General features: G+C 38.7%; 1 protein-coding gene across 1 annotated transcript in view; it reads right to left on the bottom strand.

The window, feature by feature from the left end:
- Nucleotides 1–2,902: 2,902 nt before the first annotated feature.
- The window catches only part of OXCT1 (3-oxoacid CoA-transferase 1), an 89,847-nt gene continuing 69,192 nt past the window's right edge, over nt 2,903–23,557 (bottom strand). The window contains exons 14-17 of the mRNA XM_063319478.1: nt 21,457–21,546; nt 15,726–15,806; nt 13,654–13,755; nt 2,903–6,906 (exon numbers count right to left, since the gene is read on the bottom strand). Of these exons, the coding sequence (XP_063175548.1) occupies nt 6,871–6,906; nt 13,654–13,755; nt 15,726–15,806; nt 21,457–21,546 (309 nt within the window). The 3' untranslated portion in view covers nt 2,903–6,870. The remainder of the gene's footprint in view (nt 6,907–13,653; nt 13,756–15,725; nt 15,807–21,456; nt 21,547–23,557) is intronic.

Here is a 23,557-nt window from a genome sequence, read left to right as displayed (position 1 = left end):
GAAGGAAGTATCAGCAATGCTAAGGCAAGCATCTCTGCGTGGAACTGAAAGTTTCAGCACTGGCTCTGCCACGCAGGACAATTTGTGCCATTTTTTTTTCTGTGCCATTTCAGTCCCAGGTCTCAGCCCTGCGTTTTGCCCTGACGAAGTCCTGAGCCTTTCTCAGCCAAGGCAGGTGAGGTGGTGGCACAGCCCCGTCCCCCGCCGCTCTAAGCATGGCCCATACAACAAGCGCTAAGCTGGTTATAGCTTTAAAGTTTTTATTTTTAGGGATATTTGTTGGACGAGACAGATTTGCCTGGTATAGCCTCGCACAGCTTGCTTTATTCTTGGACAGATCTGAGAGAAAGTGTTAATTGCTCATACAGCCAGATTTTCCAAATGGGTGGGGGAAGCACTATTTTGCAGGATTTGGGCATCAGATCCAATTTATAGACTTTATTCACTCACCATCTAAACAGATGAGATTGAATTTGTCCTAGAATTAATGTATACTTTCTGCAGGTGGTACCACTGTGCTTCTTCTGCGCTTGCCTTTATTTTTTTAGGGTAGCATATAAGTTTGCTTTTCACATTGCTTTTGCTCAGTTTATGCAAACTAATTCTCCTCATGGCTGCAGTTTTGGGGCTTTTTGTAACATGTTCTCCCTGCATTTACAAGTTTCCAATTCCTTTTTCTGCCTATGTATCATGTACTTTCCAGCTGACAGAACCAAAGGGAATACTTAGGAACTCAGCCAAAAAAAAAAAAGTAATTGACATAGGCACTGACAAGAGAATTTCATTAATTTAGGCAATCGTAAAAGGGAAAAGTCCCGCTCTGTACCCTGCTGAGGTGCAAAGCACCACCCTGCCTCACCTGCCTGTAGGTGCCTTCTCGGTTTTGTTCTGCACTTGCCCTGAAACACCTGGCTTAATGCAGGTAGGTGCCTACATGCAGGGGAGACAGAAAATTGCTTACATACTTTAAAGCCCATGTTAATAAAACAAAAGCCATTCTTCAAAGGATAATTCAGGTCTTGCTATCACTTGGGCGAGTGACTTACAGGCTACTTGATCATCTCCTGCTCCTTCCCGACTGCCCTATTCACAGCCTCACAGCCCTTCCAACCCTTTCTGCAAAGCAAGCCGGTTTCCCCGGAAGCAGCTCACCCTGCAGCGTGGTGGGTTAGGTGCTTTCCGGGGACGAGTGAGATGTGCTTCAAATCTTCCTGGAGAAGGTTAGGAAATGAACCTTCGCAAACACTCTCCCTTCTGGGTTAATACTGGGAAAGAAGCATCATTGCCATTTTTTAAAGGGGTTTTGGCTGTGCCACTTCTATGTTGAAAACTGCACAAGGTGGATGGACGCACCAGCTTGTGCATCTCATACGGGCACAGGGTTGGGACAAACACGATGACCTGCCCGGCACTGAGGGCAGCACCGCTACTCCCTGCAACAGCAGCAGCGGCAATGCCCGAAAGTGCTGCAGCACCTGCAGTCTAAGTCTATATCTATCATGGCTTTACAGAAATTTAACAGCTTTTCTCTGGATTGCATGCTCAGGGGACAGCTTTAAACCACAGAAATAGGAATTTTAGTTTTAGACTCTACTGCTCCCATAAATAAGTAACGTTCTACCTGGTTTTGCCTTTACATTACAATAATAAAATACAATAAAAAAAAAAATACCATGTGTGGCAGATGGAAAACCCATTGTCATTGAAGGCAAGAATTTCTGCCATGCTCTCACTCATTCCAAATACATACATAAACATGTGAACCAGGCACAGCAAGTTTTCCAACACCATGGCTACTTTTACCTTTGCTGGAGCCTCAAAATCTGATGTTACATAAATACATTCAGGAAAGGAATTTCTTTCCCCTGCCCTGAGGTGTCCCCTGAAGTTGTTCCACTAAAAGCTGCCACACATACTGCGGTGCAGGTATGTTCAGAGCTAAGACCCCTGGGCTGCAGGAGCGGACGGGTATGAGCAGAAGAGGGTCTCTGAATACTGGAATGCATCCAAGAAATGATGGGGTATTGTAAAACAAGCAACACCAGGAGATACACGAGATACCCCAAAACTGCTCAGATACGCCTGTAACCAACTTTCTCCTCTTGTCAGAGGAAAACTTTACCTTCTATATTCCTAGGAGTGGATTTTATTGCTGCCAGACTGGTGTATCATCTCAGTGGTTTTGGCACTTACCTTGTACCCCCCTTCACAGAGGTGACAGACTGTTGGATTTTAACCACACATATAAGTCACTGATGAGTTTCACTTCTGAGCAAATCATCCAGGTTTCTTTCTGAGCCTCAACGTTTTTCTTCACGTTCATCAATCTGCTTTCTGATGATACCGAAGATAAAAAAATACTACGATACTCATGACCTTATGACACGTATGGGAGAATGACCCCACTATCCACAGACAAGCATTTTCATCACTTTGCAATCATCTACTTTACCATTCACCAGGTGGTTAATGGAATTTGTCTTCATGTGTCATCTAGTACTATTTTCAGAGTGTAGCCACACAGTAACATCAATGATTAACACCTCAAATGCTATCATTTCTACAGCAGTTTTAATCAAAAAGTAAAAAAATCACTTCTCTAAGGACTACATACATAGACCATTATTTGACTTCATTGAAAAACAAGTAATTACGAAAATGAATGTGATAATTATGTTTGAGATTGACCCAAGAGTTATCAGTGAGAAGAGAGAATGTGGAGAATCCAGCTATTAGCTGAGCTTCATTATTTCTGTTTATCAAATCCCTCCACCATCAGCCAAGACCTTGGGGTTTTTGTGTGTGCTGAGGTGTGACATGCTGGTGTGAACATGACCTAATCTTCTACTGCTCCTAATGGCAGAACAGAATGCCATGAACAATGCTAATAACAGACAAAACCTGAGATTTTTAATTTTTATTTTATTGATTGTTTTGCAAATACATAGAAGGACTTTGACGTTTAGTTTGCAGAGATTACAGTACAACTACATTTTCTTTAATATTTCATTTTTTTGCTTTTTCAGGGACAAAAGTCAATAAAATAGAAAGTGAAAAAAGTCCAATGTGGTAATATAGTAGAATCATCATCTTCTTCAGGACAAAGAGTACCAACTGTCCTTGTCTTGTGAAGTGCTGTCAATCAGTGGATAATCTTAGTGACGTCCCACTAAAACTTCACGCATACCATGAACCGCTGAAGAGGAACAAGAAGCTCTCATCCCTGCAATACCAATCATCACTACTACTGCTCAGAGTATACCTTACCTATGAACCTCGCTTGAGTCCACAGATGGAAACACTTGGGAGTGCTTTAATTTCTAATCCTACTTTACAAACCAAAAAAGTGGAGTCACAGCTTGCTGCAATTAGCTTGTGCGGACACATGATGTTTTCATAACAATACCAATATTCTACCACAATATATTGTCCTCAAGATAAAAAAATTCAAGTGTGACATACAGATATGTGCACCATTGTTGTATACGGAGAAAGCCTGTTCTCCTTTCATCCCCAATTTTCAGCATCATACTGACTTTTGCTCTCTTGCATCTACAGACACAAATAAGAGAAGACATAGAACTCAAATACCCAGCATGTACAACATTCTTCAAGTACTCCTTCAAACTCTTGATCGAGTGTGATCCCCAAACTGAAGAGAAAAAATAACCTGTTGCACAGACCTTAGCTGGTTATTCCTCACAACATCCCTGTGAGGTAGGAAGAACAACATCCCCTTTTCCAGCAACAGGACAAGGCAGAGAGCACAGATGGCATTTCCAAAGGCAGAAAAGCTGAAACTCAGGAGTTCTTGGTTCCTAATTCTTTGCTTCAGAAACCAAAGTGCTGAACTCCCAGACATTATCAGGTCATAAATCTTTTTATAGCCACATATTAATGACAACGATGGCTTCTGTGCGTATGCCAGCAAAGCATAGTTCTATGGCAGAAGCAGCATACACCTGATGCTGCCCTCAGACACTTCTCTGGTATTTTATACATGTCAATAAATGTTCACTGGAATTAACTAATCAGTCCTACAACTAATGTAACACAGGTAATTGCAATAGATCAACATTTCATTTATAGATTTCTTTAAGACTTCCCCAGCTATTTAATTATATATTTTTTTTCTCTGGATAAATTAATAGTAACTCCCTTCCCCTGTATAATACTTCTTATACTCCTCCCCTAAAACCAGTATCCACTCTGGGTACTCTGTCCAGGAGCTCTGAGTGACGATAAAAGACACCGTCAGGGATCACACCCGTCCCCTCAGGGCAGCTCTTCACCTGTCCTTGGCCCTGAAGGCAAAGATAGGCACCTTTTGCTGTGTACAGCATGACAAGGGTCAGAATTGTCCCTGAACTGTCTTTATGGACTGGGGAAGAGGCCTCTGGGCTGCTCTGTCTAAAACCAAAACTGTTTTACACTCAGCTAAAATAAAGTCAACTTTTGTTGTATAGAGATTTTAAATCCGCAAAACCTCTGTGAGCAGAACTTCAGTCCACATCCATAGCAATAGAAATGGCCAAATTTTAAGAAAGTAACTTGTCTGGAATGAGTGAATAACATAGGGAATACACCTAAATAAAGAAAGCAGGTGAAAACTGAAGCTAGGTAAAAACAAATTTGTGCTAATCCTGGGTTAAGGTATTCTGGAGCACTTTGATCAATGTAGTTTCAAATCTCGCATGCAAATTACCTATCAACCAAATCACTTTTATTTGTTTAATCATTAAATTAGCACTAGTTTTTGTACAACGCTTTCCCTCCCCATGGGCTCAGCATCAGGTCTTGCCTATATATTCAGACTATATGACAGCCTACCACCCATTAGCATGCATGAGTTCAAGTCATACAACTTAGTATTATGGGAGTACTTTTGTACTAGCAAAAAGCTGCTTACAACGGCATTTTGTTTATTCCTTTGTGGGAAGCAGGATAACCTATTCTGGTATTGCCAAGAGATTATCAAAGAATTGTTTAGAGTAAGTGCAACTAAACAAAACAATCTCTCTAATCAAAACAGTTTTACTGCTATAAAACCTATGTGTGGATCAAGACAAATTGTGTAACTGACCCATGAAAGAGACGTAAAAATGCAGTACAAAGGCTAGTACAGGAGCTCAATACCGCAGGATTTTCCTATCTGGTTCCCTAGAAATGTGTTACATTCCTTCCACAACACAAACTGACTATGGTCCATCTAGTATTAGATCCTCATCTAGGTCCTCAATCTAGTATTAGAATGCCCTTCTATACCATATCCCAAAAGCGCTTATCACACGAATGATAGCCATATATACATATAAATATTTATTTGTGCATCTACATTTTACATGCTTTTCAGTCACTTATTCTGCTCCAGTTCTGATGTCAAACATTACACCAGGAATTATTTTAACTGAAGTATTTTACATGTTCCTATTTATATGAATGACAGAAACCATTATACTTGGAGAGAATACTGTATTTAAGTAAATGCGGATTTCCAGTCAATTTCTGTTGTGTATAAGAAGGACATATTTTGCTGATTTTGGACGTGAGATCCAATGCTGTCATATTACCTATTTGCAAAAATAACAGTCATTTTATCGTTAATAACAGGGAAAGGAAGGTCTTTATCAAACAGCAGAACCAGTATGAGAGAATGACTTTTCATTTTGATTGTCTTATGTCTTCATTCTAGCTACCATGAGTTTTGGTTCCAAACTCTTTAGTTTTTCCCAATGCCTTGATTGGCAAGTGTATTCCCTTCCAAGTGCCCACAACATTCTCTTCCCCCGTTTCTCTATGTAACACTGGAAGGACAGACCTCACTCCAGAAACAACCTGCATTTGCCTTTGAATGGGGGCTGGGGAGAATCATAGAATCACAGAATTTTTAGGGTTGGAAGGGACCTTAAAGATCATCTAGTTCCAACCCCCCTGCCCTGGGCAGGGACATCTCCCACTAGATGAGGTTGCTCAGGCCCCATCCAGCCTGGCCCTAAAAACTTCCAGGGATGGGGCTTCCACCACCTCTCTGGGCAACCTGTTCCCAGGTTGAATTATATCTGGAGAGTAAGAGTGGTTCATGTAGGACAATTATGCAGTTACCAGTTGCCTGCATGGGGAAGGAGACTTTTTAATCTTCCTCCTTCACATTAGCCTCATTCTAGTTTGTTTGATTTAAATAGAAGGGGTCAGAGTTGGACTTTGGGAAGTGTAGGCTTCTTAATGCCAACAGACACAAACTGTGGAAACAGAAGGTACATTCCGGGCTAAGGACCCTTTTTTTTCCACTGGTATAAATAGTTTTGTCGCAGACTCATTAAAAGGTTCAGGAAAAGGGAAGTCCATATTCCTGGTGTTTCTCTACAGCTGCATACATTTGCTATAGACCACGCCAGAAAAAAACCCCTACACCTTTACAGGAGAAAGGACACAGTTAAGTGCTGTAGTTCCAGAGCAATGGAGTGACTTGTAAGTTTAATGACATCAGGAAAAGCAGAGGCAATCATAAGTTTTGCACGCTTATTTTCTGAATCTGTGTAAAAAACGTAGTATTTGGCAGAGAGACTACAAGGCATTTTTTGACAGTGTTCATTAACATTTTAGTATAACATTATTCAAAATTTAGGGAATAAATTCACCCTTCCATTAAAATTGGTGATGTTATGAAAGTAAAATACAATTTAGGCTGATAGTCACAGTCTGAGTTTAACTGCCTGGAAACTACTTACAAAGCCCTTAAAAAAAAAAAAAAAAAACAAAAAACCAAACAAAAAAGACGTAAAATTGCAAAACAGTCACAGATTTCTCTTCACTGAGCTCCCATTTGGAAACAAGCCTTCTGGCAAGTTAAGCCCAGTCTGTATTTCACGTTTAAATCTGCCTCATTGGTATTAGTTTTGGCGAAACCTAGCAAAAAGGAGGGAAAAAACACAACAGTTGGCAAACAGATACAGCAATACAACCCACCACTCACTTCCACCTCTATCAACTATGTGCCACTGAAGACCAGAGACACTGTATATTATCTAAACTGATATATTTGCAGTATTTCAGAGATAAACAGTTCCACAACTAAATTTTCTGATGTAGGAATACAAGATATGTGTGGTGCTAGTATCCAGCCTCTAAACTTCATTTATTTTGAGTTGGGCTATCAATTTAGGAATGCAAGCAGATTAAACTTGGACAGCTGAACCTGTGCTTGCCCCTGCTAACTGCATGGTCTTCTCAGATGGCCTCCAATGCCAGCAGAAGGGATAGCTGAACTCAGGTGAAGCAGCTCCTCAATTATACAGCATACAGGATGGCACATGAATGTAACTCAAAAACAGGCTGTGACTCAGTTAATGCACTGGCCCATAAATAGTCAGAGTTTGTGTACAGTGGGGCTGTGCTTGCCATGAGCAGCAATAGAAGAGAGAGCTGCAGATGGGCAACAGGTTCAGCCATCACCTTCTAATCTACTTGCATTCACGCATCAATACCCTGAATGATGTACAGGCAACAAAACAGATTATATTCAATATATGATTGAATCACCACTGTAATATTAGCATGCCAAGGAATCTTGAACTGATGATCTCCCTTCTTTGCTTAATAGCCAAGATCATTCTGCTTTTCCTCCCCACCCACCGGGAGACAGGATGCTGTCTGTCAATGCTGAGTTTGAACAGAAGTAGTCAAATGAGTTTTGGAACATACATATTAGCAGGGGATATACAATCAAATGTATACATATATTATACACCTACTGTACCTATAGTATTTGTATACATTTGATTTTATTATTTGTTTGATGATGATATAATTAAATACTTGTAATTTTACTTATTTTTTTAAAATTTGCCATCTTCCATTCACGTTCATTTGACATGTTTGATGATGATATAGTTTAATTCTTCTAATTTTACCTATTTTTTTAAACTTGCCTTTTTCCATTCACATGCATTTTTGTGTGAGGACACACTTATGTATTCTATTGCTTAAATTCCATATACTCATAAAAATGAATTAGTGATATTATAAGACATCCAGCAGACCAAAAATAAAGCACAGTAAGCCTAAATAAGAAACTAGACGAGGAAAGAAGGTGTAAGTGGGAACAATGCAGAGAAGACCTTGAAGAGTAGCAATGGTTAACATTTAGTTGAACCCTGACGGCAGGTCTACACAATTACCCTGAAGAAACGCCCTCCACAGAAGATCTAAGCCTCCTTTAAATACCTCCTGTTCCCAGCCCTATTTAAATAGGTGCCCCAGGATGAAGATCCGAAATAACTCATGAGATCTTACTTGTTCAGGACGAAAAACAGTTCCACAGATAATCTGTTTCCTAGTTGATCAATGTGTCCCACTGAAACATCACATACTGCATTCCTTCTGCCTTCTTATCCCATCTTTTTCACTTAACAGCACTGAACAAACTAACTCATGAAAGAATGACATATAAGGGCCTTTCCAGGCATTAAAGCCTTTCTTTTAGAGGTAAAGGGCTGTATTTCCTGTACCAGTTAGACCTCTGTGTTATCCTTCCTCCAGCCACTACATATCACCGCTTATAACCTTATAAGAATAGCCACCAAGGAAAGCTTAGTCCATGAAGAATGTGTTTACTGTATCAAATGTTAATGAAATGTTTTCAGTGGATGGAAACTGTTCATTGATTTTTCAAAGTTGTGTGTGAACTAGGATAATAGATAGATGTAATAGGTACAAGTGTAGAGGAGCTGGAGAAACTCCCTGAGTGGACCAGCATTCCTGGACTAGTTCCAGAAATGTTTCAACATTTCTGACATGCCTATGTGCCTCACTTAATTTGGGCCTATTTCTGCCTCACCCAGGGATGGTTCCACTGAAGTAAAGGCAAAAACTGGAGGACAAAGATAGCACCATTAAAACCTGTATTCTGCAAAAAAATGACAAAAAGCAATTACTGGAGGAGATTATTGTTTTTCTGCTGTTGTAGATTTTGGTGCCATCAAAACCTCAAGTGTTTTACATTTGAATGAGCACATTATGTTAAATGTAACGTCTGCACATCTGATGCTAACAGCTGTCATTTGTGTGTACCACCTATGTGCTTCAGAAAGGGTCTGATCTCCATGAGTGCCAAAGTGCCACAATGCCTGGTGAAGATAACAGAGGTAGCAAGAGCTCAGCACCGCTCAGAACTGGACCCAAATACAACCGCTTGCTCTAAACAAAATGTGATTAAATAAGCAGAAAAATGCTAACGTAACAAAAGGGATGGTTTGTGCTTGGAAGACCAGGAGTAATCAAGTCTGAAATGCAGAAAGCCCCCTGAGTCCACTGCTTTAGATCCCAGTAGAGTCAGCCAATTCGGTAACACCCTGTGCTAAGAGCGCAGCATTTGGTAAGGGCTAAATGCACTTAATGAAGACTATTTTACAGTTCGCAGCCGCGGAGCTGCTACTTTCTTACAGTACCTCCTAAGCAACACATTCTTAATATTATTTAATTTACAGGAAGAACAGCTTCTCTTGGAAGCTTCAAAATACTTTGCTAACATGGAACAGGGAGGCGTACGGGGAGGAGTTTGCGGGGACAGCCCTGTACACAGCCTCCGAACTGGCAGGAGGACACACAGCCTCAGCAACTCCCTGCAATTAAAGATTATTGACTCCCTGATTTCCAACCACAAACTGCCCTTTTCAGCTACACAAACAGCCCTGTGCTTATTTCATTATGTTTCTCTATAGCAAGCAGCCCTTTGAAGGCCTGATTCTGAATGATGCTGAGTCCTAATAACTTCTAATGAACTTATCATGTGTGCAAAAGGCAGTTATCGTTCAAAAATGTAAAAACAGCCCCTCAAAAAAAAAAAAAAGACGAACAGTGTTAGCATATTTGTTAAAATAATAAAAGTTGTTTATCCCTTATTAACTCCTAATTATTTGAAATTGCAGATAAAAGCACACCACAATTCCAACATCAGCTTTCATAAAAAAATCTGTTCCTAATATGACTTTTGCAGTGGGGGTGACTGATCAGGAAAAAACACAACATCCATTTAAAAATGGACTCAATCCTGCAACAGCCTGCTTCCACTAAAGAAAAGGTACTTCCAGAAAACAAAACCATATCCTCTGTTATTTTGTACTCACTGGCTTGAACCTGCACAGTCAATTTCTTTTTAAACGTACACTAGTCAATTGCTATTAGACTACCCAATGTTTCCTTGGCAGACACTTTTCCTGAACTCCGTGTTATCTTTTAAGATCACTTTGTAAAACTGAGCTTTTACATTAAGAAAAAAAAAAAGGGGGGGGGTGGCAATTTTTACCAACAGACTTACCCTGATTATTTTTATAATTAAATACATCTGCAAAAGTATGGTTCTCAGTCTGTTCTCTCATGGTCTCATCAACGGCATAAGCCAGTACAAGCCCAAACAGATTACCTGCCAGGGTGATCGATATGCTAGGCTACAGCAAATCTCATTTAAGCATACAAGATAAGCCAACACCTTGTCTTCACAGCACAGTAAAATCGAGGGCAAATTGTTTATTTTTTATATGATGCCAGTCTATAATGAAGATTGTTGACTCTAAATCACGTTTTCTTTGACATTTTTGTTGTCACAAATGTCCTTTAGGAGATGTTATTCCAAATAAGTAAGCAGGCTGTGAAAATGTGACTGTATAGCCAAATGTGTCTCAAAGAAAGCCGAACAGGCTATAAAGTTCTCCTCTCCAAAAAGGAGTAGTCTGCAGGGGGAGAGATAGTTACATATAAAGGTACAGCCATCCCTTAAAATCTCGCTTGTAATGAACCAAGAGAGATGCTTGTTTTAGTTCAGATCATTCACTGCATCCACTGAAAAAAGCTGCTAGAAAAGGGTCAACTCCTCATTTTCCACCCATTAGTTCAGTTTCAAACTAGCAAAACGTATGATCCAAAAAAACTGCTTTTACTGTAGCAATACAATATCACTAAAGTTCCTGTCACCAATATAAACAAGAACAAGATGTCTCATTCAGTGAACATAAATAATCACGAGCACAACTGCTACTCTTGCAAGGAAGCCTGACGCAGAGTCTTGAAAAGTGGAAAAAAGGACCAAGGATTGCTGCTTTCTGAACAAATGCCTATCACAATGCTCAAATCTCTATTTTATGAACTCCAAAACGAAGGGAAGGAGCTGTAGGTGTTTGCTGTATATGAAAATCAGGCCATCAAGGGTCCAATATTATGGAACAGTGACCCAGTCTTGCTGTCACAGAAGTCAACAGAAGTTTTGGTAAGGATTTCAATTGGAGGAGGACTGGGTCATCCCAGCCTGGGAACATTCTTTAGAGGAGGCAAAAAAAAAAAGAAAGGAAGGAATAGCCAGTGCTCTTCCATGCCACAGCTTTCACAAACAAACCATCATGTCTCATGCTTTCCATCTGCAGTGTTATAAAGATTTCAGGCGCTTTTGGAACCACCAATCAGCAAGTAAAGCTGACCTCCGCGCATACCTCGGCAGGGGTACATGCTTTGCAAGCATTTATGCAAGCAGCATGCTTTCAAGGTAAGTACATGACAGTGCATAAACCAAGCAGCATCTACATTTTTCATGCCCACAGTTCCTTTAGTGCAGCTCGTGATTTCAAGCATGAAGACTGCAGCCTGTGCTGGAGGTTGCCTTCAGAAGAACTAGGAAACGGTGCCTGTGAAGTGTCCCTTCCTCATCCCAGTGAGACAGATCTCAGGGACCCAGATGGTGGATTGCTGCAATTCCTCTCATCAATTGCTAACTACAGGCTATCCAAATAATTCAAAATTTATACCACTCATTTGTAACATTCACAGGAAAGCACTAAGGGACAGTGGGTACTGTCTGCTCATCTTTTCTTTGGTCCTAATAGTCTTGCCCTACCATACCCACTGTGCTGCTGCAAAGCTTAATCTCATAGCCCATCATTTTAAGATTATCAATTCTTTTTCTGAATTCTTTGGTTACTTCTGCTTTTGCTGCCTTGAGCGTAGGCTGCTGGACTTTACTTTGGGTAACACATGCTCAATTAAATACATATCTATTGGTCACCTGAACCAAAAAGAAACCAACTCCTTCCAAACAAGCAGGTTTGGAACACGTTAAGGACTAGTGTCCTCTGACAACAAAAGTCCTTTCCTGTAGTTTCAGTCTCTTTAAATGCTTACTAAACATGGCACCTTCAAATTCATCATGAAGTTAATCCCCAAATTAAATATGCAAGAACAAAACAAAGTGGCTGACTGCAATAGATACGAACCTACAAGGTCATTTTTAGGTTTTAATTTTGGATGCTAGCTGTTTAAAGCTGATCATCCAAAGAAAAAGAAGCCCTGACATTATTTAAGTTTTAAAAGATTGATCATTTTTTCCTAAATCACAGTCAGAAGCTGAATGAATAATTTCTTTTGCACACAGAATTGCTGAATATGGAAGGTTCCTTCCACTATAAATTAAAAAATAATAATGACTTCCATAAAATGTTACACCAAAAATTAATAATGGAGCAAAGTGATTTTGTAGCATTTCCTGCACTTTGCAGTTGCAGGCCACTCATCTTTAACCAAACAATTTTTCTCCAATAAACAACTATATTCTCAGAAGTGAACAGCTCTTTATTTAAAATATTTAAAACTCCACAAGAAAAACATACACTATCATATTTAGTTATCTGAAATGCTCTTTTATGGACACGGGAAATGAATGAAATTCCACGGGCTTATTGCTCTGAAAGTTTTGCTTACTGCCAATAGTATGTTCAAAGCCTTAATAAAAAACTTTCTCACATACTAACTGCTCTGCAATCTTTCAGTAACGTGCTCTAGCCCTGCCATGAAACTCAGCAAAGAGGACGAGTATTGCACTTCATTACCAAATATTCACCAACTATTTTTACAGCACAATTTGTATACTGTCATACTTGCTGTTCTCACTAAAGGAGGGCTGACCTGCCCCAAAAGACTTCACAACACAGAAGAAAAAAATTCATAATGTGCATGGAAGAGAAGGCCATGAAGAAACTATATGTTATCAACAACACATATGCAATCAGTTACAATCTAGTGTGGTACAGCTCCCCATTATAAGCCAGTTCTGTTTAGCATGAAGTGAGATTTAAGAATGAATATGAAGGTCAAAAGGCAGTGGATTTCTGGATTACTGCCGAGCGTAAATTTCATTTGTACAAGGCAATGAGAGAGAAAATGCTCTATCAACAGTAGAGCATTTAATTGATTGGCACTGGTAACACAGAGTGGACATGTGTCATCACCCCTGTTGAGAAGACTCACAACCCCACCTAAAGATAGCATGAAAACTTAGCAACAGAGAGTTAATAAACTAACTTATACAGTGGAAAAATGAATATTCATCCACATCTCAGATTGCATCAGCTCCCCTCTTCAAAGCATCATAAAAGTTCCCTTTCTATATTGTCCTTTTAGTTACTTCTCCACCTCTTCTGTTTTTCCTAGCTTCTAATGCTTCCAATATAATCCTACTATGTTAGCCCTAAATTATCTTCTTATTTTCATTGTAAACCCCACAGACAATCTACCCAGCCCTTACTGCATCTACAAGTGTTCATGTGGTGAGTATTTGTGGACAATAGTTGTTCTGACACCAGACTAACTATATTTGTTTGTAAAATGACTTACTGTGAAGTCACAGCCAGTGCTTTTCTTGATATCATCCACTGTCAGTCCTTCCCAGATTTCCACAAGGGTCAATCCCTTCTTCTTGTCCACATCAAACACAGCCTGTCAGATTCAAATAGCACACAATTAATTTTTATTATCAAAGAACAAAATGAGGATGTAACTAGTAATACTGTACAAAATGGTGTGCTGAAGTAGGTAGTATTGCCTCAGTAACAAAAGATGCCATTATCAATTGGTTTCACTTTTCACTTTTCTGACTGACCGATAAAGATTTCTGCTATATTTACCTGTACCTGAAAGAATCTAAAATATGAGATGTGTTAGTTTTGTGGGAAAATGTGCAACTGTTCTTCATTGCATGAAATAAGGACCGTGCCTCCTGCTCCAATCTGGTGAGAACTGGAGGTCCAATGGAAAGGGCTGAGACGTTCTTTGCTGCAAGACAATCCTCACCAAGAGATCACGAAGGAAAACAGGAAAAGACAATGTCTCCTTCATTCTTCTACTTTGTTTAAGGACAGTAGAGAGGTACAGAGTTGTTGATCGCCTTGATCAGATTATGAGCTTCTCCAATGGCTATTGCATATCCATTGCAAATTTTAGTATTTTCAGAAACGAAAGGCAAGATTTTTTGTTGTATTTTTAATAGAAAGCCTGGGAGGAAGTGGCTGAAGGACCAAAGGCTGTTCTTTCTGATATCTTCATAAAGTATGCTTTCCACTTCCAAGGCTCACAATCACATCAAATAAAAACACCTGTAAAACAATGTGCACTTTTCAAGGTGCCTACCAGAGGGAGACACATAGGTTGCAAGCCAGTTGCCAGGGAAACCATGAGGTCTATAGTAATTTTCTTTAAAAAAAAAAAAAAAAAAAGTCAGTAGCAAAAGACCAGTGAGGATTGAACTTGAAATGAAAGTGAAGTCTTAAGTTCATCAGAAAAGTGTACTAAAGTTTATCTGTCTTCTGGGCACATGAGACTGATTTATGGGACTGAAAAACGAAAGCTCTTCTAAACCTTAACAGGGAAGCTGGCCATAAGGAATATCCACGCTAGGAAGCTAGTATGGAAACAGAATTTGCAACGCTATCGAAGCACTGTTAATGCATTTGTGTCATCTCCTAATAAAGCAACTAGATCTGAGAAGTGGTGACTCTTAGAGAAATTTCTCCCTGTTTACTTTCTATCAGTCCTTGTTCACTCTCGGGTTTTTTTACCTTACATTTGTATGTGGCCAGTTAGTAGAAGACTGGAAAAAATTCCACATTTTCATTTATTTTCCCTTACTTTGTGGAGAAAAATCCTTTAAATTACAGTACCAATACACCACCGGGAGAAAGCAAATTCTACATCAGCACCTTTGATGCATTCTACTTAGTATGATAGATGGCTCACAGAGCGACTACTCTAAGCCCTTAAAAATGTAAACACTGATAATAAAAGGAGTATGATTACAGTAAAAACCTTAAGTCACTTATCATTTGCTGAAAAGATCCACTAATGTACCTGGAGCAGCAGCAATATCAGATGCTCACATGTACTTGCACTGAAGGGTAGATTGCTTCACAAATGGAATCAAGTAAGGACAAAAGAAAAGCCCTGCTACAGCTACAGGTTGTGTTTCTCTAAAAGAGCCTGTAGTACACACCAAGGAAGATGCCAATTGTCTGACACATAGGTGCGACACAGTTGTTGCTCTGCTGGGAAAAAAACGAGCTGTGATTACAGCTGTATTTGAGGATTTGCACCTCACACAGCAAATTTTCAGGAATACTTTGGTAAAAATAAGGAGATACGTACTTTGCATACTTCTGATTCATGGCATCTTTGTTTTGAAGGTGTCTAAAAGTACAGTCCAGTATACTAGATGTCAATGGTGAAAGCTTTAAAAGAAAAAATATGAGCCCCCAGACTTCTGGAATTGAACTCCAAGGGAGCCTTTGCCCTTCACTGGCAACAGACACCAAATATATTTTTCAGTTTTACTAAGCTTTACTGCTTTTACTGAGCGTCCCTACTTAGAAATAGAGGAGGAAAGTATTGACAAGGATTCAAGAAAAGTACATTACCTTCTCCGTAATGATGCGGTTTACACATTGTTTCCCAGTAAGTGGTAAATTGCACTTTTCCAAGATTTTATGGACATTGCCCTGTGTTTAACAATATACAGACAAACATTAATTTTCAAAAACAACACAGCTTAATCAGAATTCAAATGTGTACATGAAAATCACAGCTGTCGCCATTCTGTTATTGAAACATTCACTGTACTCAGAACACTCTTTGAATTTACTTCTGTGGCAGATTACATCTTTGGCAATTTGGGACAGTTATAACTTAAATCCCACATATAGGGAGATGACTAATAAGAATCTCACTGTACCACTGAGTGGGCTCCTGAGTTTAGAAGCTCTGCTTAATAATTTGTCTTTCCTGCTGCAATGTGAGGATAAGAGATACATGGGACCTCACTGATGACACATAAAGGACAAAAATTAGGGAAAGACATTGCAGGCACAACATTTCTCTGTCTTATACTTTATAACAAACAGTATGTGCAGGAGCAGCCATACAGACAGGCATTGCAAATCCCCAGGGCTCAAGTGCTCTGAAAAGAATAAATCCAATTTCTTTACCTACGTTGAATTCCCACTCCCTCCATCCCTCCAGGAAAGCCAAAAAGCAGACTAAAAGATGAGTGTAACTTGCAGGTGCTACACGGGAGTAACATTATCTCTGTTTTAGAACAAATCAGCATGCAAATATAGTAGAAAAGAATGTATATATAAAAAAATAGGATTTACTTTAAGGCACTTCCTTTCCTGAAGCATCAAAGCCAGCTACTCTGAATCCTGGGAATAGTATTACCTAATAAGAAGACATAGCTTCTGACGTGAAGCTGGGCAGGTAAGGTTTGGGTGGTGAGTTTTTTTCCTTTTTTTTTTTTCCTTCTTTTTTTTTTAATAGGAGTTCGTAAATGGCTTTAGATCCTGCTAAATTAATGTAGGCTGCAAGAGCTCTGAATGGATAAAAGAGATGGATCACTACGTTTTTAGTCTTTATTTGTAGGCGTTTTACAGAGGTAGCATTAAGTGCACGCTTCTCCCATTATCACTGCTTTTATTTTTTCACTAATTATCAATTTTCAGTTATGCGTTTCAAAACTCTCAGAGTATTACATGTCTCATTTAACAATCTGAATGCAATACCTTTTAAATTTACAATCATCAGTTTGCCTTAAGGCTTAATATAAACTCAGGAACCATCTCTCAGCCAGTTTGACTCCTGAGTGGTAACAAAATGAGCAATCCATGCGCTTTTGAATTTATCTTTTTCTGTGAAGAACTATTTCTTCATTCTAATTCTAATTATACTAGCAAGATCGACATTTGTTATCAAGGCAACTACTCTGATGAAACTCACTCACTCTTAATGAAAATAATGACTTGCGACAGTGTTATTTTCAATTGATCTACTTAAATCTTGTCCATCCTGAGGTGTCCATCCTTCCTGTGCACTTTACCTGAGAGCCAAGATCAATGTGTGCTATTTGTCATATCTTCAGTAACACATCAGGTATACTTCCCAGCCATATGAAATGAAGTGTCTTTTCTTGGTACCCAATTGAGATTGAAATGCATGGACTTGCAGAGGTGACAGCTTGAAGGCTGCTGTGACCCTGAGAACTGATACATTCCAGCTTCTTAACACTTGAGCTGAAGATTATTGTATTACCAGTTAGCATTAAAGGCGACTTTTTGAAGACATTCATCAGGGTGCTAACAGAATAGGAATCCAAATGGAACTGCACGGATTTTTACCATCTGAGTTTATATGGGATTTATTCAGATAAAGGAAAAGACTGTTGTGTAGATACATAAAACCTTAAGGTGTTTCAGTCTTCTTTAAGTAAAAAACTCTGTTGTTGAAGAACAAAAATGTCCTTAATCTTCCACAATACATTATAATCAAAACTATTCATAATGGCAGAAAGGAGTTTTCAATTCAGTGCTCCATGTTTCAAGCACATCCAAATCAAGGACTTAAAACTAGTTTCCATTCTATTTTTCTGAATGGTGTAGACAACTCATTTCATAACATGGAACAATTACCAGCCATTACTTTACTATGTTTTGCAAAACATGTCAATGATGGTATGGGGCTAAGAACTTGACTTCCATTTCTCTTAGGCAGTATTTAGCACATTAGGCACAGATGCAAAGTGACTGTTTAGAGATTAAATAACAACCTTACATTCTATTATTTTTCTTCATGGTTATAAACAAAAAAGTACATTAAGAAATACCATAAAGAATGAGACTTAAGGTCCATTTGACAACTGTCTCACAGTGGCCTATGCACATGGAGTGAAAAACTGAGACCCCCTCCACACATATGCCCCCCTGGTTCCTGCCATGCCATGATGTATAGGCATCCTGAGCTAGAAACTGCTTCTGGGCAATGCTATTTAATTGTCACTGATGAACTTAACCTCATAAAACAGTTTGGTCCCTTTCATACAGATTTAATTCTTTGAGCTCCTTCATCATCCTGCTGATCATCCACAACTTCATTAGCTGGCTATAAAAAACGTTTCTTGTTTTAAACATGCTGGTTGCTAATTTCAGTTGTCTACCCCTATTTTTCTTATAAGGGAGTGACTAGCCATTCTGCATCCATCTTCTCCATTCCCTTATTATTTTTTTTTATTTCTATGTTACCCTTTCCCAATAGTGTTTCTTAAGCTGAAGAGTCCTCTACAAACCTCATTTCATGTTCTGTCACTCCTCTTCTGTTCCTTTTGGTTTTCTTTACATGTAAAAATTTAAGTAATTAAAAATGTAAATAATTTGGGGCAGAGCATATTTAGTTTTGTTTGTAATATACTGCATGTCAGAATTTAAACAGAGGAAAATTCTTTGAGTATTTATTTGAGTGTTAAGACAGATACTAGTTTCGCTCTCATAATTAAGTGTAAATTGTATTTTGCCTGCACTGCAAGGACTCAGCATATTGCTATATTTAAAAACTGCATCATGTGTACTGAAAGGAAAATTCACTTTTGAATTCTTATAAAACTTATTTGAATGTTTAACAAGCCATTACTATTACACAAAAACACTTGAAAAGGATTAAAAGATCCTTCACAAGATGACAAATCAGAAGAACTACCTCTAGCAGCAACTTTTGAACAAGTCCATTGAAAGTGTTGCGTATATCCTATAGGCTTCCACTGTACTTCCATCCAGCAAATCTTGACTGCTGTTGATTAACAGGAGACTTTGGCATCTAATGGTAGAATTTTTTAATTTTTATTTTGAGAATAAAATGACAAAAGCGTCCCTATACTAAAAAGCCATCAGACCTAACAGACTGTCACAGTACATACAGATATTTCGTTCACTCAGTAGCACACTGGGCTTTGAGCGGGATGAAAGATTGCTCCTCTGATGCATAGATGCAGATGCAGTAAGTTTGTGAGAAAATATTTGGTGTAAAGAATTAAAGAGACATGAACATAAAGTCAGCTCTGTAACAAGCAGTCACACACAAAAAAAGCTTCTGACTTTCAGAACTGGTCTTATGGATGCTATGTTTGCCTGTGTATTTAAAAAAAAAAAAAAAAGAAAAGAAAAAAAAAAAAGAGCACCTGAAAACTCTAACAGAAGCTTTTAATTTCCAAACATTATATTTCCATATTTCATCATCTTCACTTTTGAATAAACAAGAAGCAGTATGAAAACCTCAAAAAGAGTCTAGGTAAGACGAAATGGTGCCAAGAACACCATCCATTTTAAAATAACACGAAAAATCGTGCACATAGTTTAGTTTTGCAGTGCTTCACATAAAAGCAGAATAAATAATTTATGAAAGTCTCTAACTGGCTCTCTAGAAGTGCACACCAGGCATCCCATGTACATAAGAACCCAAGTTATGTATACATATGCCAAAATAAAAAAGTCTATGCCTACACTGTTTGTAACAGCGAACCTATCTGTGTTTCCATTATTTTCAGGTTTCAGTACTCCTACTGACAAAAAACCAAAAAGCAAACAACTTCGAAGCACTGTACTGAAAAAAAAGATATTGGTGATAGTACTTTTAAGAGAATAAATAGCATGAATAATTACACTGTGTGTGGACTCTGAGCTTTAACCAAATTCCACAGTAACTAGAAATTTAGCACAAATATTTTTTCAGATCACATTAATACCTTAAGTATGTGTCTGAGTGAGTGGATAATTGCATATCCAGTTTTTGGGAGGCTGTAATAGGGATGCAAATTGTATAGATGGATTTGTTTTGTACTTTTGTTTACTTATTTACACATATGCATGCAAAAAATATTGGGTCAGAATCAGCTCTGTTACCGAAAATGTGCCCCTTGAGATCACAGCTTAGTATAAACTGTGAAACTACTAGATTTTTCAACAATTTTTTTTAAAATGAACATTAATTCTTCAGATCACATTTAAAAAACACATAATTGTTAATATATTCAGCTTTCATATTTACATTATTTACTATAGTTTACCATGCAAATTCCTTATAGAATCATAGAATCATAGAAGTGCCTAGGTTGGAGGGACCTTTCAGATCATCTAGTCCAACCATCAACCTAACTGAAAAATACATCACTAAACCATATCTCTAAGCACTAAGTCCACCCGTCTTTTAAATACCTCCAGAGATGGTGCCTCAATCACATCCCTGGGCAGCCTGTTCCAATGCTTAATAACCCTTGCAGTGTAAAAATTTTTCCTAATATCCAGTCTAAACCTTCCCCGGCGCAACTTGAGGCAGTTTCCTCTTGTCCTATCGCCTGTTACTTGGGAGAAGAGACTGACCCCCATCTTGCTACGCCCTCCTTTCAGGTAGTCATAGAGAGCGATAAGGTCTCCCCTCAGCCGCCTCCTCTCCAGGCTGAACAACCCCAGCTCCCTCAGCAGCTCTTCGTAAGACTTGTGCTCCAGACCCCTCACCAGCTTCGTTGCCCTAATGCATTATTGCCCTTATGCTTGCCCTTATGCATTCTCACCGGGTATTATCTTGAGCAATACACAGCTAATTCTTACTGCAGACATACAACGAATTTGGAATAATAGAAAGACAGAAATTAAACAAAAAGTTCATTTTTAAACATTTGGTATAGTTCCTTGAAAATAGAAAGTTTTGTCCTCCAGTATATTTTTCTCATAGTTTGGACAGTCCCATTTTAGAAGTTTCAAATGACAAGTTTCCTGTGACTTTCTGTGGAAGATAAATGTTTATATCTATAAAACTTCCCCCACAAAGAAGTCTCTAGATTAACCTCTATCACATAATGATGTAAGGCAGCCTGCATCTCATCATGCCAAAAAGATCTATTCTATTAAGCTGTCAGTACCAATTTGACTGGCAACTTCAAAGGTAAATATCTTTCCATCGTAACAAGTATTTAACCATGGGGAATGTCATTTTTCAAATTACTCTGAGACGAAGAGTAAAACCTCTGGGGTAGCATCTACTGTAGCTCTGGCAATTGCCACTCTCATTAAATTTGCATGAAGTAACTAAAAAATGTGTGCAGCTTTTAAACATCAAGTTAATATTTCATTTTTTTCCATGGTGAATGATTCACGTACCAGAAGAAAGGAACCATACTAACCTAGCCCCCTGTTGCACCTCCATAACTAACAGCAAAACTGTCAAGCTCTCGTAAAGCAGCAGACTGAATGTAAGATGTCTTTTTTTTTCCCCCTTCTTCCTTTTTTGGTACAGCACAAAACACTTATTTAGAGAGAAGCAGCAAAGCCTTACCTTGGCTGAGTGCTCCATGGTGACAACCACTTTGGTCTGCGCACTGGATACCAGGTCCATGGCACCACCCATTCCTTTCACCATCTTACCCTAAAATTAAAATTTTAATAGAAATGTAACATTTTTATTATTTAAATCCTGCATAGAAAGCCCACCTTTTTCACCACCACTGTATTCAAACACTAGCAGAGCTTCACCAGAGCGACACCACCTGTCTCATTCTAGGCTCTATAAGATGCAAACAGGAGAAGAATGATGAGTAGAATAAGGATCCACTGCCACTGGTGGTGCCCTGGGGTGTAACTTAAATCTGAGTAGTACCATTGGCTTAATGAAAGCTCTGACACTGAGGAGCAATGAATGTAGTTCCAATGGTTCTGACATTAGAAAAGCAAAGTGTTCATTCTCCTGTTGATAGAAATGTCATTAAATCCTCAAAACAAATCTCTGCTTATGAAATGTAGCAACAACAACATGTGAGCACTCTCCACCTGCCAGTTTAGAATGCCATGGCTCGTATCACTGTATCAGCACAAACCGACCTTTTTGTTCTATTCCAGATGTTTCTGGATGTTATTTCAGAATATGGGCAAATAAAAAAATGTGGATTAGTATTCACTTCTGTTTGTCCCTCAAAGCAAGAAATGCTTTCTGCGTCTGTGACTCATTCTTAGAGTGTGAGAATTGCACCTGTTATCACAGCAGCTGTATTATGGCTTGGTGTTCAGCTACCTCTATTTTTACTTTCCATAATGTTACAGCATTCAACCCCTGCCTGCTTCCACCACCTTAAACTGAACGCATCTGATCTTGGAGGTAAGAGGTCCCCACTTGGCACACTTCTGGCAGGAAACAACCATAAGTACAAAGTTCTATCAGTATGAGCAGAGCAATCATTTTTGGACAACAAGCACTAAACCCAAAAAAACAAACAAGGCAACAACCTCATAAGCCACTCCAGAGCTGCTGAGGAGGGCAGAAAGGGGAGTGGAACATGAAGGCATCTGCATGATAGGGGACGTTAATAGGAAACATAAGCCAAGGAATTTTACAGATTAAAATAAATTATTTTCTGTCTCAAGTGTTTTGTATTAGCTCTCTTTTGACTGGTTATTAGCTGTAATTAAAATAAATTATGGACAGTAATACAATGGTCGCTGTTTTATATATAAAACCTAAAAGTATATGGTTAAATGATTGGAAAACTTCGTAGTACAAAGCTTTTCTCTTATGCTTCCTTTTATTAGGTATATGATTCAGTACCTTACTAGTATCAGTACCTATGGTCCATGATCTAAAACATATGGAAAATACTGTTTCATTAAGCTGCCAGGTCTGCAACTTATTGGTCTCTTGATCTTTATGGCCTCTTGAGCATAATGAAGGGAATATACACCCCCCCAGAAAAAATATATTGTATTTTCTTACTGTTTGCACAGTGAAGAATAAATCACATCTTCCTATATCTATAAATAACCTCTTTGGAATTTCTCAGGTCAGATTAATGTTAAATATGAATGATGTTAATTAACATTACTACTAAGTATGTCTTTGCAAATACACACCTGAGAGGGATTAGAGGATTTACCTCTGTCCTTAACTTCCTGGCACTGCTCAGATCATTCTCCACCCTACCTGGAAATACAGAACTCTTTCAGAGACTGCAGTGACCTCTCACCTGCCTGCCAGAGGCTCACTGACCAGATAATGCAGAGTGGCTGAAGACAATGGATTATCTCCCCAGTAACTCAGAATATGTTTGCATTGAGGACTACGTTATCAATACACCTGTCCTGACTATGCCGTTAGTTCATTTTCCAGCCTTTTTCAGTTCTATTAACTAGTAAAGACCTACAACCACTAGGAAATATCTGAAGAAATAAGTGCCAATGAAGAACAATGACAAATGTACTGATGGACAAGCTGTCATACAGGACTGAGAGAAGAGACTTCATCCCTTTGTGTACACGGAAGCAAGAAAATGCAAGTTAAGTTGGAAAGAAGGACTTAGGGACCTTTAAATTGCTAAATCTGCTCCTCCTCTTCAGGCAAACATCACTGTAGGATGCCTGATAAAGCAAATCAATTAAGCATTAACTCC

Source organism: Chroicocephalus ridibundus, chromosome Z (assembly GCF_963924245.1).
Source record: "Chroicocephalus ridibundus chromosome Z, bChrRid1.1, whole genome shotgun sequence".
Taxonomy (NCBI): domain Eukaryota; kingdom Metazoa; phylum Chordata; class Aves; order Charadriiformes; family Laridae; genus Chroicocephalus; species Chroicocephalus ridibundus.
The sequence above is the reverse complement of the archived record's forward strand: the minus strand, read 5'-3'. Positions and strand labels throughout refer to the sequence as shown.